The 16,646-nt window shown below is 31.5% G+C and overlaps 1 protein-coding gene across 1 annotated transcript in view; it reads right to left on the bottom strand.

Moving 5' to 3' along the window:
- The window catches only part of nab (NGFI-A-binding protein homolog), a 35,736-nt gene extending 24,416 nt beyond the window's left edge, over window positions 1-11,320 (bottom strand). The window contains exon 1 of the mRNA XM_085190225.1: window positions 11,005-11,320. Coding sequence (XP_085046351.1) covers window positions 11,005-11,122 — 118 coding nt within the window. The 5' untranslated portion in view covers window positions 11,123-11,320. The remainder of the gene's footprint in view (window positions 1-11,004) is intronic.
- Between the last annotated feature and the right edge of the window lie 5,326 nt (window positions 11,321-16,646).

Below are 16,646 nucleotides of genomic sequence, written 5' to 3'. Positions count from 1 at the left end.
GCGTGAAGATAAACAGAATAAAAAATAGTGATGTGATGCCAGTCATGATGAACCGAACCTTTCATGCACAGCAAACGACGCGTTAATATTTGAAATGACAGATGCATCACTGAAGACGGATCCCAACGGGCGGCTCAAATAAAAAGCTCCTGCAAGACAATTAAATACGATTTGCATATTCACACACAGCCATTGTTACTTAAACTATACAAGAGATTTGTTAAAAAAAAAAAGGAAAAAAAACACAAGTGTCTTACTGTTTGCGGACGCATCTTTGCCTTGCCGTTCATTCTAATTTGTTTTGTATAGTAAAAAAAAACAAATACAGATTATGCAATAACTAATAATAGTTTTGAAATGTACTAAACTTTGTTTAATTTTTTTTATATTATTTTAAATATTGTTTTATATAATTTTTACTTGTATAATTTAAGGTAACAGAACATATTTTTCTGATTATTTTTTATATAAGAAATTTTTATACAGATATTAGAAAACACAACACTAATTTTCCAAAAACCTTTTACAGCCATTCTTCTATAATAAATTTCAATATATAATTAGAACCTGTAACCATTAAATTCATATAAATTAGTCCCAACTGCGCCACGAAGGAGTCGTATATAGTCGTTTCTTGTTAATAAAACATATTTCTTATCAAAGTTATAACGCCATGCGACATGGCGTAAAAATTTAAAGAAATCTGCATTATATGTAGATTATGGTGTCTGACTCTTGTTAAGGCGAAGTATGGAACTTCACATCTTTTCATTTCTCCATTTCATTTCTTTTCTTACATTTATTGTTTGTTACATATTTAGGAAACGTATAAAAAATTTAAAGTTGGAAGAGGCGCAGGTTCAATTCCTGCTACATTAAAAAAATATATGTTTCGTAAATTACTATTTTTTCTTCTAAGTGTGGAATAGCACTTTAGAAATATTCAAAATTATTGTTTGTTTTCTTGTTGGAAATGAAATTAATGAACTTGTTATTCTATGGTTGGGTTTCTTTTTTTCTGCTAACCAATTAACTTAGTTTTATTATAGCCAATATATTATTTTTCAAATTATATAAAACTTTCCACGTTATGCTAAATAGAAAGCTATTACAATAGAATTTCTCGGCCTTACCCCAAACACGAGAATAGGTAATAAACAAAACTTAAATCAACTTGTATTTATTTATTATTTTACAAGTAAAAACAACATGTGAAACAGATACAAAAACATACACTTTTTTATGAATATATATTAAAAATAAAGATAAATAAAAGTATGAGATTCTACTATAATACCAAAATCAAAACGTCTCCTTAACAACTCGTATGGCTCCTTCCCGTCTGGACGCAAAAAATATTGCATAAAAGTATCGCACACAACCTTAATAGAAATACTTGTACTATAAGAAAATTTACTATTTTTTGTAATATAATTATATTTTTTTATCGCCTTACGTTTTTATAATTAATACACTAGGTGAAGATTAAGCTAAGACTTTAGCCTAGCTTTAGTTACTATTATTTATTTAGGTTTTCGAGACTAAATTTTTATTTAACGAAAGTGATGAATGAAATGAAATGAGAACTTAACATCAGGTTCCTAAGTGCTGTCTGCTTACCCTGCTATGTGCGGGATAAAGCGTGAGGCTGAAAAAAAACTGCTGAAAAGCAACATAGGCAGAGGGAACCTATTCTATCAAGATACTTCGTTCTGTCCATACACATACATATGTATATTTATTAGGCAGATATTGTTATAGAGACAAAGCGTGGCGTTGAGTTCCACCATTCAATGCGTAAAAAATTAAAAATTGTCGATATTATAAAAAATGTACGGAACACCAATGTCATTCTTGGCTTATACGAGGTCACATTTTACTTTGGCGTTTTTCTTACACTTTTATAGCTTATTATACGGACCGAGTTCTTTTAGTTAAATTAACATAAAACTTTTTACACGACGTATTATTCATTCGCGAAAAAATTGCAAATGCCAGCAAAATATTATGCAGTGAGTGTAAGAAAAAAAATTATGTAGCTGCCATTTATGTATGAAACAATAAAGGAGCAACAAATACGTTTCGTTGTTTTTGTTGTGTCTGCCTTTTGTATTTGTATTTAGATATTCTTATTATAAAATCGATTAAAAATGTTTCCAGTAAATATTTTTTTTATTTTATATGCTTCATGCAGCTATAACTCGCATATAGCAGAGTAGGCAAAAGGAACCTGGTGTTACGATACAATCGTCGCGTTTATATATTATTATTTATGAAATTTAATTCATAATCTTCTATGGTTATTAATAAAATTCTTCCGTTACTAAGTTACCGACTTACAATGCACAGATGAAACAATTGGACTTAGAAAATTTACATTTGACGTGTAGGTTAGATAGGCTCTAAAAAGTATTTCCCGAAATTAAAACGAAAACGAGAAAATACGGGTTTTTTAAATTTACATCTTAAACAAAATTACGGAAGACTACTAGTCATCATTAAAAGTAAAACAAATATATGCATCAGAATATATTTATATGAGATTTTCTTCAATACTCTATTGAAAGAAAAAGTACATACATTTATATGAAAATTCACACATTTTTCTTCTGATTTCCGAATGCCTTAAATTGCATTTAGGCTTATATTTATCTGTTTCAAATTATTAAATATTAATAAAATAACATAATTTTAACTAAAAACTTTGCAAGTTCTTCCATTATATTTATTTACCAAGCAACGCCACATGTAAAACGAGTATAGAAGTAACGCTATACAACTACAAGTTTTTGCTATGGCATGAGAGTGTCGTTTTTCCAACGTTTCCACGGTTTTTCCGACCTCCATACAGACTCTTGTTTTTGTTATCATCTGCACTCGTATCAACTGGTCTTGAAACTTGTGATAAAAGTAAAAACTACTTGACGATTTTTAGAAAATTATACCTGCTTCTTTCTTTTTTCTAATTAAGTTCCTCTTCTTTATTATGTTTTTTAAATATTCGGTAAGCCTGCATTTTATATGTATGAAATGCAATTCTTTATATGCAATGGTACAGTATGTAATAATGATGATGCTCAAATAATTAGTACAATCGTGGTGCTGGAGCACAAGCGTGTGACTGTAAACGCCACAGGTTGTGGGTTCAATTCCCGCCCAAGGAAATGAAATATTTAACATTTTCATTTTACCGCTCTGGTATCGAACCAAAGCCTGGCGTTGACATCCAATGCGTCCAAAATTCGGTGGAAAGTGGGGCTCGGAAATGTCTTAATGGGAACGGAGTCTTAATTAACACTAGGCCTCCAGGTTCCTTCTGCCTACCCTGCTGCGATGCCGGGTATACAGCGTGAAACAAATACTTAGTTATTTAAACATTTAAAACTTTCTCTATACAAATACATTAGCAATAGATCAAGACATGTCTCACACATTGCATTAAGAAACATAGTGACATAAAAAGTTCAAGTTGAGACAAAGCGGCACCGATGGCGCAGAAAAACACAAATTACCCCAACGGCTTCGAATCCCAGTACATATGATGTGAATTCTCTTTGAATTACCTCAGTTCACTTCTATAGAAGTGGTATATACCCACCTATTTAGATAGTGTTAAGGCTTGAAATATGTATAAATTATATTATTCTTATAATTTTTATTTATGGAACTATTAAACCTTCTTTTAGTTTTACGCTGTATCCTGTAGAGGGAACCTTTTCTTAAGTCACTCCGTATTACACCTAATTTTCGAAATACTACATATTTAGTGGCACAACTCATCGCCGCGCTCAGAGCGGAGAAATGAAAATAATTTAAATACAAGCAACATCCTGAGTGGAATCGAGCCCAGAACCATTGCGTTTACTGTTAATCGCTTTCCCACTGTACCACGAGGTCGTCATAAAAGAATCTTATTTTCATTTGTATTCTCTTCCAATCATTAACATTTGATGCCATTTCGAAGTCTTACCACCGAGGCGTGTTTGCTTTTTGCGTAATGTTTATCATTCGGAATTGCTCGCAAAAAAGTCCACTGATTGTTGTAGGAAATGCGGCGACAAAAAAACCGTTTTCATTTGTTGCAATCGATGTGGTTTTGTTCAGAGAATGAGGTTTTATTTGTTATCTGTACATTATACATTATGAGTGTGATGATGATTATCTGTATCTGAATTATATCTGGATTGTAATTACTCTGTATTTATACTTTTTTTTATAATTTTCTTGTCAATAATTTTATTTTTACTCTGTACTTATATATTTCATTTAATTTTGATTTAGTTTGAATGTTTTTTTTTTAAATATTATTTTAACGTGGTCTATAATTTTCTCTTTTTTTTTTCTAAATCATGAAGTATATACATAATTTGTATGTATTTTTACGATTATCTGCTTCTTAAACAACGTTTAGAATTAGACATAATTATCTCTAGGTACTTATATAATATTTGTATTTCCTTTTTCTACATAATTGAGTTAAAGTTATTTTAATATTTTTAGGTACATTTTTTATAGCAAAATTTACATTGATAATATATTAACATTATATAAGTATTATTTTATATGTATCTTTGAAAAATTAAGTGCAATATAATCTGTATATTATTATTTTTAGGACATATTTAAGCAGAAACAGAGCGAACTATATCGCTTCGCTTCCATTAGTTAAGATGCTCCATTCCCCATTTTCCGCCCCCCATGAATCACACTTCCGGTTCCCACTTTCCGCCCAATTCCGAATTCTTGAGGCATACGTGTAGAATAAATTAAAAAAGAAATAGAAATATAGATAAATAAACAATACAGAAAAACACGCGTGCCATATTATATATATATATATATATATATATTGTACTTATATATATATATATATATATATTGTACTTATATATATATATATATATATATAAGTACAATATATATATATATATATATATAACAAACTAGTTTAAGTACAAATAACAGTAAAATAAATATGAAAAAATAATCAGCCTGAACAAGTGAATTTATGAAATAGGTAATCGTGTCTAATTAACCGCATACATTACGATCAAGACCTTTACTATGTGCGAACAAAAAAAAAATCCTTATACAAATACCTACTTGTATAAAGAATTTCCTAATTGATGGCTCAACAGCGGACATAATTTGTAAAGGTGCTAAATACCGATTCTATTTTCTTGCATATATTAGTGATTTCATCATACGATCCCAATTTGGTATTTAATGTAAAAAATAAGTTAATATACAGACAATATCTTAGATAAAATACTGAATAAATACTGTTATAGTATACATAAACTAGGTATTATGTTAATAGTTGCCTTTTTAAGGTAAAACTTTTTTAAGCTTACAATACAGTATGTGTTTAGCCATAGCAATGCTTGTTTTTTCAAGGTTTTATTGAAAATTTAAATATGTATATGGCTTACTATAGTCATTAGATGCATATAAACATTCCATGTTGGTAGGTTTTATTCCAACTTGTGGTAAAAGATCAATTTAAAAGCTGATGATTTCGAAGTTTTAATTTGGAAGCTCGCTCTGGTAGCAAGAAAACTCGCGGCGTTTAGTTTCGTCACTCAACACGCATTATCTTAAAAATTGGGCTTAGAATGTGTGAGGAACGAAATCTATTCGTCAGTTAACTGACAAAAAGAAAGTCAACTTCAATCGATCTAAGTTATTTTAATGATGTTTAACATAAAATTATTTAATTTAATTTATTGAAAGTATTAATAAATGCGTGCGCGAAACAACTAAGCAATATCTTAATTTATTCATGCAATACTAATTGCATTTTCAAACGACAGTTATTGTTTATTAAGCTATCGTAAGTAACAACTTTATGACATATTATCAATAGAAAAACAAAGAGTTTTCAATTCGAGTTAAATTACTCAGGCGAGAAAAAGGCTTTTTAAAAATTATTTATTTAATTTTATAAACAACCTTTCTGTTTTAAAGCAAGTTGAAGACAGAGAATCTTTATTAAAATTTTATATAATTCAAAACAGTTAAATCAGCAAAATACTAAAACACTATTGTTCGATTCCGCGAGGTGCAAGTGCGGCGTCATCGGAATGTATCCTTATGCTTATGTAACTCCTCCCTCCTTAAGATGGAAGCTGGTCCTGCAGGTTCCTGAAGCGTCCTCGCTGCTGGTTTCCTCCGGGACTCTGGGAAAATGCTCGTAGATTTTTCCAAAAATAACATTTATTATAGTAGTATATAATAATCATAGATAAGCTTGAAACAGCCAGGATAATACTCTATTTCTTTATTTTCTCCTCTTCTTCTAAGGTTTGGATATTATATGCAAGTTGATGTATATAATCGAGAGGTATATATTCTAAATCCTTCTTTTAGGTAAGAGTACCCTTTGTTACCAAGTATAAGGGTTGGAAATAAGGAATAACTAGGTTATATTTATCATTAGAAATGGAAGGAATTTCTAGGATGGAAATTAGGAAATGTTCTGTACTATATGCTTTCATCATAATAGACACTTTGATTTATTTATTTGAATAGGTTTAATGTTTACAAAATTAAAAACTACATATATTTTTTATGAATTAATAAATGTCCTTATTATAATTATAATTATTAGTATCGAATTACTATCGAAACTAAACCATTTATAGTACTATGTTTAACTCTAGGAATATGAATAATATATCTTTTTTTTGTTTTTTTATAAGTAAATCTAACTTATATTCTATTTTATTTCTATAAACCTTATATATCCTTTAAGATGAAGTATTCTCGCATACAACAAAATAAGTTCTTTAAAATAATTATATATTATTATATATAGTATTTATTTGTATGTAAAATTATTATATATAATATTTATCTGTATATAGAACTATTATATATAATATTTATTCGTTATTAAGTAAGTAAAAGCAAGGTTAAACATATCATTTTGTATAATAGTTTTTCTTTAATTAATAAAATGTAAATAATATAATATAATAAAATTCCATTATGTATGTATTCCATTATGGAACACGAGGGACCTGATGAGGCCTTCGTAGCAATTTATAACGAACTCTATTAGAGTTAGAGTTTGGATGATTTTTTATAATCTCCGTTCTATTGTAAGGGTGCAAATTAATTATTTTATACGGACCTTTGAAGTCTGGTATGGCTTCATCTCTGAGCGCCGTCTTAGCTACTTGCTCATAGACTGTTTCACCTACCTTATGTGGTCTTCTTATGTATTTCCTTAAAGATGATACTATTTTCTTCTCAGTATTATTTACTTTGGTACATACGTCCTTTATCAATGATCTAGTTACTCTATTATCAACTCTGTACTTCGAACTGGGTGTTATTTTAGGGTTATATTTCGAACTGGGCGTTATTTTAGGGTTAAACTGCCTAACTTGTCTGTCATTATCGTTATATTTAATTAGTAAGCCTTTATTTTTGTTATCTGTTTGGGAATGGTTAGTGGACACTAAGTTATTAGGAACAATAGTACTGATACTCGTACTGTCAGTCTCTGATGTGAGAATCTTATGTCTGTCATTGTCAGGCTCTATGTTGTTATCGTTATTATTACTAGATACAAGGGGTACCTGCGCTACGTTTTCACTAGTTTGTGCACTTAAGTCTTGGGATATACTGTCAATTATATTGTCGACTTTATTATTATTAGAATTTACGGTTGATAATGATTCTACATTTTTGTGAGATATTCCATTCATAGGAAAGGCGTCGGCTTTTATATTTTGTTTGCCTTTTTTATATATAACATTATATGGTCGTAATTTAAATGTACTTATGTTACTTATGGTTCGTCCTTCTGAATTGGTATTAATGACTTTAGTTATAAATTTTCCATTTTTAACATTAATAATAGCAGCAGGGGATGTTAATCCCTTAGACCAAATATAGTCGTCGTAGATATAAAATCCGTCAGTATAGTTTGTTTTTAACGTGATAAGTTTTTCACACTTTGATTCTATTTTTATAAGTTTCTTATTATAGTCGAAATAAATAGGTATGTCGGCTGTCGCTGTATGTAGTATTTTATTTTTCAAATTAATATTACTAGATAATGATTTTAATAAATCTAGACCTATAAGTCCTTTGTATTTAGGGTCGAAATCAAAAATAAGGAATTTATGAAGAATATCACTATTAAAGATTGGGGGTAAAGGTAAATTCACTACATGACTATGCTGTGTTGTCGCATGGGCTGTTTTTATTTCAAATGGTTCATATTCTACAAGATTTTGAAAAATAGAATTAAATATAACTTCTGGTGAAATAAGGGATCTAGAAGCTCCTGTGTCAATTAAAAACTTACCTTTAAATTTGGGAATTACTATGTAGGGTAAATGATCTTTATCATGATTATTTATTTTTACTATCTCTTTACGTCTGGGTCTATGCCTAACGTAAAATCCTGCTGGTTACTTATTTCGTCATTAACTGGTTCATAAGTATCCTGCTCGTCTGGTATATGTATATTATCATAATAATACTCACCTGGGGTGTAGTGTTGGGAATACTCATTGAGTTGTTGCTCCTGTGGCTCGTCTGTGTAGAAGAGTTCCTCCACTGCGAACTGCGGCTTCTCTGGTTTATTTGTTGACCTCATAGTCACATCTGATATTTTTTGGGGTGGATTTATTTGCTGGTGAGGGATGTTACCTCTATGATTAATAAAAGGTCTATAATTACCTGAGGGTTGTCGGTTTTTCCATGGTAGCATTGACTGAACCCATTGTTGACGTTGTTCTGGTGTCCAGTTATTTTGTCTAGGGGTAAAATTTGAATTTACGTGCATAGGTGGATTATTTAATCTAGATTGTGAATTTGAAAATGGAATAAAGTTTCTATGATTTTCTTTAACCTTACTTTGGGGGTTTGACATATTAAAATTATTATCAAATCTATTGTATGTGAGCTTAGCTTCTTCTTGCCTAGCTTGTACAATTGCTAGTTCTAATGTGGTAGGCCTGGCTAGACGCACACCTATTGAAATTTGAAAGTCTAATTGGTTCGTATATTGCTCTATAACCATGTTTTCATAATATTCTTTGTTACTATGTTTACCTACGGACAAAAGGGTGTCAAGTATGTCTCGAAGGCGTTTCCCAAAAGTTTCCGCGTCTTCATCTTTATTACGTCGCGTTCGAGTTAGCTCTTGCATTAGTTGTATTTCGTTCCTAGGTTCACCTAATCTTCTAATCAAAGCGCGTTTAATCGCGTCCCACGAGTCTAGAGACTCCTCGTATGCTATTGCATCTATTGCGGCTCCACTGAGTCTACTTTTTATCAAACACACAATAGCGGGGTGGTGTTTCGCTGCGCCCTCTATTAATTTCAATATATTATCTACTTCTCTAATATAAAAATTCAACGTTTTTGAATTACCATCGTAACGTGGCATAAAATCTGAAATTAACTTAAAACTAGAATTCTCGCAATTTTCAAAAGACATTTTATCTTTTAATCACGACTAACCTATTTAACAAAATAATTCAAACAAATAAAATATTTCAATTCAATATAATATTTATTAAAATAATATTTTATTATTTCATTTAATTATTTATTCATTATTTCATTTCATTTATTCATTATTTCATTTATTTATTATTTCATTTCATTTATTATTTCATTTCATTTATTATTTCATTTCATTTATTATTTCATTTATTTATTATTTCATTTCATTTATTATTTCATTTCATTTATTATTTCATTTATTTCTCATAAACTTATTCAATAATAGTAAATGCCTATCGCGATTTGAGCTATATAGACAGATACAAAAATACGGAAGGAAATATAGCATAGGGACTTGGATAACAAAAGTACTCACCAAAGAAACCTCTGCATCTCCAACCGGGACTCAACTGCTTGGCAGAACCTCCGATGCTTAGGTGCTCCGCCGGTCTCGCCGTCGTAGATTCTTCTTAATAGATCGCGGTAATAACGATAGAAACCGTTCGCGGGCTTTAAGAGTTTGATTAAAGCCAAACACGCCGCGATCCTACCGACTGCGCCAGTTAAATTACTCAGGCGAGAAAAAGGCTTTTTAAAAATTATTTATTTAATTTTATAAACAACCTTTCTGTTTTAAAGCAAGTTGAAGACAGAGAATCTTTATTAAAATTTTATATAATTCAAAACAGTTAAATCAGCAAAATACTAAAACACTATTGTTCGATTCCGCGAGGTGCAAGTGCGGCGTCATCGGAATGTATCCTTATGCTTATGTAACTTTCGTCGCGTAAACTTTTTTTTAATAAGCAGTTTAATTTATATATTTTGGTTATAGCTAATGTTAAATAAATATTTTATTAAGTCTGACATAATAAAAATTAGTATTTATGATGTAAATGAAATAAATGAAAAAAATATCAAAATGTTTACAGGTTTTATTTAATATTATATCATTTTTTTTCTTTAAAATATAATGTTTAAAATATGTTGTTTTCATGAAATTTTGTTATTTTTATTAAAACTAGATTTTGTGAGTATATCAAAATACATTATGTAACTTTTTTGCCTTATCTTTTCCGTAAAAAAAACTTTCACCCCTCAACTCGACTCCAGAATTCGGCGGAAAATAAAGAACGGAGTGTTTTAACAATAGCTCTGCCTACCCTGCTCAGAAAAAGAAGAAGCTCGTTACAAAACTAGAGTTACTTAGATCTCATGGATAATTTAAGGACCGTATAAAAAAATCATAAAACCTCTGTTATTAAATTCTTATGTGTTTTGTATTTAGTGTCATACTGGCGCACATAGCTATGTTGATTGCACGTAAACCACACCTTATAAGTATATTCTCACCATAAAATTTAAGACACGGTGTATAAAATTGATCATTAAAAGCGTAATGCGGCATTTTCTTTCACATCTCACTAACAAGTTACATTGAAAATTATTTAAAAGGTAAGATCTCGACAGCTTGTTAATTACCCGTTATTTACATATTTTGATAACAAAAAAAAAACTTGTTTAATCGTGACTTACTCGTTCCATTCACGTTGCGTCCGATTATCTTATTGGAGCCGTTCGGCTGAGCGGCCGGTGCGCTCCGTCCCGCTTCCTCGCCCGGACTCTCCATATTCCCCTTCTCACTCGCACACATTAACCCGCCAATAAACTTCACTTAAAACATCATAAAACACAGGCTATAAAATAAAAAAAAATAATTAAAGATAAAAAATAAATTAAAATGTCAATGTCAAAATTGGCGCGCTCGCGTTTGCGTTTGCGTTAACGTTAGCGTTCGGATAGTCGCAGCGGAGCGTACGGTGTGGAGTACGCGTCGCGACTGAACGTGTCGGGCCAGGGCGAAGCCCTACGGTGCAGCTGCAACGCCCCGCCCAGCGCCCCGCGGCCCCTCTACGTTTCTTTCCCCACACTTTCCTTGCCCTCACATAAAAAAGAATATGAAGCCCAAATTTCGCTAATGTATGGGTTTGAGACTATGTGAAGGGAAAGGGTTAGGGTCGACGGGTGCGGTGTTTTTTTGAATTATAGTTGTAACATTTTAAGGTTTAGACACGCAACGACCGAACTATTTTCAGAATTGTATTATTATCTTTTCGACTATAACTCGTAATGTTTTTTTTGTTAGATTATTATTATTTTTCAGAAATAGTCTTTTTATTTATTATTATTTAAAGAAATAATTATTAAAACTACTCAACTTTTGCACAAAATTTTATTTGTCGCCGATAAATTGGAAAATTCATTAAGATTTAGTTTGTCTTATTCCTTACGTTTATATTATTGGTTAATTACAAAAAGTATAAAGTAACTTTTTATCTCATTATTGATAATAACTCAAAATGCAGCGATAATAATGTCGCTCTTTCTTAAGGTAATAATTACGTTGTTTTTACAGAGAGCGTGTAAAGGCTTGTAACCTATATTTCAGTCTTAATGGTTATTTTTTGCAAATCTCGCGATACCGTTGTCGGCGGACATTTTATACATTTTTTTTTATAGTTTCCAAGAACACGCCGGTTTTGAGGCGGTGGAATTAAGCTTTTGCTGATTATCATTTTTAATTTATTTCGACACGAACGAACGTGGCGTTTAGTTTTTTGTGTTATTCAAAATTTTGTTTTGAGTGATTACTGGGCATTTCATTTAGTAGCTCTATTCAATTTGACATTTTTTTTGTTATATCTTAATGCTTTATCCTTAGCGAGGTAGACGGAGAGAACGAAGAAGAACATTTTTATACATTATTAAAATTAGATAAATAATTCTTATTTCATACATTTTCCTAAAACCTATTACAACTATTCGAATGTTAAAAATTAAAAAAGTATATTATGTTTTTTTTTTATTCACAGGATAAAGAAAACCTCAAGCCTACGAATACATAGCTGTTCGTCCTGTTCCTTTCTAATTAGCCACCTAATTTTCGAAACATTGCGTGCTTAGTGGCGTAACTCTAAGCTGCCTTTTTATCAGAGCGAAAAAATGTTATTAATTTAAGCCTCAACCATCAAGATTCACAAATTCAAACCTACAATCATCACCTTTAAGTTAAGATATAAGATACAATTTTCCCAAAATATTCAGGGACATTCTGAAGTGGCGAAATCTAAAGTAGCGCCTTGTATAGCAGTACTAAGGTCTGAAAATATTAAATACTTTCACGCTGGATAGGCGCAGAGCGGGTAGGCAAAGGGAACCCAGGAACCTAATGTTAAGACACTTCCGTTTCCCACTTTTCGCCGGATTCTGGAGGCATTCTGGAGGCATTTGCGTTTTGCTTGCCAGTGACCAGATTTCCTCGTTTTTCATTTGAAACAATTAAATATAATATGTCATTTCCTCGAGTAGAAATTCAACCCAGAATCTGTCGCGTTTACGGTTGCAAGCTTGTGCCCCTGCAACACGACTACCCTCAAAATATTTAAATAAGTAAATAAGAATACATATACAAATAAATGTTTGTTAATATTCCCGTAAGTGGAAAAATAAACTTGCTTCCCCCGAGAGTACCCACAAATACTTTTAAATTGATTAATATGAAAAATAATCATCAACAAGTACCTATGTCGATTTTAACCCGTTACATCTATCTATATATATAAAATCGAAAGGTCACTCACTCATCACGAAATCTCAGAAACTACATGTGCTAGGAATCTCAAATTTTGCATAGGAGTTATTTATAGGACGTAGGTGCTCGCTAAGACGGGAATTTGCAATATTCGACTTCTGAGGGGTTGTTTTTGGGGTCGAAAGTTTGTATGAAATTTCGTTACTACAAATGCTAGAAGTCTCAAATTTTGCATAGACGTCATTAGGACGTTGTCATGGAGACAGAAATTGATAATAACATAGTTCACGCGGGTGAAACCGCGAGCGGGCCGCTAGTTTGTATTATAAAAGTAAGTGTACGTACCTACGTGAACCCCTCGCGTACTTCATAGTAATAACCAGTTCTTGTGCCCTAAAACATTGTCACGCAAAAAAGGCAGCACACAGTTACGTCCTAGCTGAAGTAGTAGCTTATGTATACGAAAACGCTTAAAATATATAGATAAACTAGCGGCCCGCTCGCGGTTTCACCCGCGTGAACTATGTTATTATTAATTTCTGTCTCCATGGCTACGTCCTAGTGACGTCTATGCAAAATTTGAGACTCCTAGCATTTGTTGTAACGAAGTTTCATACAAACTTTCGACCCCAAAAACAATCCCTTAGAAGTCGAATATTGCAAATTCCCGTCTTAGCGAGCACCTACGTCCTATAAATAACTCCTATGCCAAATTTGAGATTCCTAGCACATGTAGTTTCTGAGATTCCGTGATGAGTGAGTGACCTTTCGATTTTATATATATAGATGAACAAAATATGAGGCCAGTCGAGGCGCCAGGGCGCAGACGTGTGATGGGTTATGGGTTCGATTGCCACTTTCCGAATTCAGCGGAAAATGGGTAACAGAGTGTCTTAAGACGAGGTTCCCTCTACCTCTTCCTTCTATACTTTTTCAGTTTCAGCTTGCCTATCCTGAAATGTAGTAAAAAAAGTAAGTAATCAGAGGAAACCTAGTGCTAATATATAAGGGTTAATGTTCCCAACCCCGCGCTTTGCCTACACACCAGAGCGAAGATATGGAAATATAAATTTAAATAAATATTTCATTTCCCCAAGTGGGAATCGAACCCACAACCGGTCGCGTTTACTTATTAAAAGACACTAAAAACTAACCAAATATGAAAGTTTTACGATACTTACTTAAACAGTAATGATCATGTCAACTTATTAGTCGCTTTTCCTTTTAAATTGCAATCTTAGTCCCGAGTCGAGTTTTCCCACGATTTCCTTGCTTTTAGTTCGTGGTATGAAATTTTTGTTGTATTTAGATGGATGTGGCTTTAGTCTGTTTTAGTTTTTAGTTATTAATGAAGTTGTTAATCGTTTATTTATTGTGAAATTAATTTAGATGGGGGAGGAGAGCGGTTGTTTAAAAATGCAAGGAAAATTTCAGCACGTTGGCCGTGAAAATATGTATGAAAATATTAAATATGATAAATTTTCCTATTTACCTTATATCGTTGAATATAACCAAAGGTGATGAATAAGTTTAATATTTTAAAACTTGCCATTCTGGAGCTATTGTGCGAATTGTGTGTGATAAAAGAAATATTCTGATTAAAAGAGTGCCAGTACGTGGAAAATGTTAGTTTTATGCAAAAAAATATTTCGTTCGTGTCAGACAAAGCATAATGATAAAAAAGATCAAATTCTGTCTTCTCTCCAAAAAGGAAGAAATATATCTAAATAAACACACTCCTATTAGCTCAGTAAACGTTGTGGGTTCGATCTCCACTCGAGGAAATGAAATATTTATTTAAACTTATATTTGCCAATCAACGCAATGCCTCCAGAATTCAGCGAAAAGAGAAAACGAAGTCTCTTAACACTCTTCCTCTGCCTACCTTGTTTTAAGCGAAATACAACGTAAAGCTGATTGAACTATTTCAAAGAACTATTTCAAAGAACTATTTCAAATAAATATTACATACATTTTTTCAGTAACGCAGTAGTTTTTCCCGGTTTCCCACAAAAAGCTCGGTTCCCACAGTACGAGCTGCCGTTACTCGATCATCGTACCTATCGACATATTTCCAACTGGTCAGCGCGACAACCTTTCACCGTAGGAAAAACCAACGCTGCCTTAACCGCCGATATATTATTTACAGAAAAACTTAGGCCATTAAACGCGAGGCGGAATTATACATTTTAAATTATAAAACAGAGAGAGAGGAAAGATGACAAAAAATTGATTTACAAAGAACTGGAGTCGAACTGAATGTGATTTTATCGTTTTATATTATTTTAATATTTCTTATTCCTCAAAAAGAACTCTTCAATTTAAAAACGTTTAAGTTTTTGATAATTTTGGGTGTATATTTCAAATATGTCAGGTTTATTATAAGTGATTTTTATAGACCGCATTTATGTCTCTAATTGATTGGAAAAGTAAAATATTTCAATATATTTCATTAAATTCATTCAAGTTTTTTTATACAAATATTAACGATTTTCTTTAACCTTAATTTAGTATCATGAACTTAATAATGTTTTTTTTAAACAGACGATGTTTACAGTACGTAAGTTACGGATTATTTAATTTCACGAAACTTATATAGCAATATAAAGAATGTATATAAATATTGGAATATTGTCTAACTAAAACGAGATAATTGTGAAAAGATTAATTTCATCGCTCTGCCAAGACCTTGTGCGGCGTTAAGTTCTGCCGTTCTTATTGAGCAATGCAAATTACCTTGCGTTAAAATTTTGGTGAAAAGAGTAGAACCTTATGTGTTCACACTGCCGCTTCTTATAAGTTAAAAAAATATGATTATGCACAAGCAAAATTTATTGCAACTAGGTACAGTTTATCCATGATTAAAATCCTATGTTTTTTAGATTTTTTTTGAAGCCTAGCGTGGCACAGAGGGGGGAACTGAGTGTCTTAACACTAAGTTTCCTCTGCCTACTCTGCTATAAAAGTCATTTAACACATTTAAATATATATATATATATATATATATATATATATATATATATATATATATATATCATGTATTAGTATTATTTAGTTTAAGTATTTGCTTTTTTTTCTTTTATAATATATGTGTAGTATAATTATATATGCAAAGAACATATGTTTATGTAGTTTATATATGTATAATTGTATATATATATATATGTATCTATATTTGTCAATATCATGTTTCATCTGTTAGTATATTTTGTTTATTATATTCTTTTACTGTTAATTGCATTGTACTCTCCCCGCTGTTTTGATATATCCACTTCCACTGGTTGGCTGGAAGAGATTTCTTTTAGAAATAAGTCCACCTTTGTCAACTACTTTTTCATTTTATATTACTATATGTTTGTTTTTTATGCAATAAAGAATATACATATATAAAAGTAAAGGCACCCATATATCACGATAACAACTTCTATTTAGAACTAGAGCAACCGCTAGTCTCCTACCCACAAACTAATAGTAACACTCTCTCGTAACAGTATGTTCTCACGCTCGGCCTCGCCTCGCAACCATCACATTTTCATTAATACAACCAGCAGTTTATTGTGGCGGTCGAATCCTTTCACCTGCAACC

The sequence above is a fragment of the Heliconius melpomene genome, chromosome 9 (assembly GCF_056956725.1).
Source record: "Heliconius melpomene rosina isolate 202511_hmr_F chromosome 9, ASM5695672v1, whole genome shotgun sequence".
NCBI classification, from domain to species: domain Eukaryota; kingdom Metazoa; phylum Arthropoda; class Insecta; order Lepidoptera; family Nymphalidae; genus Heliconius; species Heliconius melpomene.
This window is presented reverse-complemented; position numbering and strand designations above follow the sequence as displayed.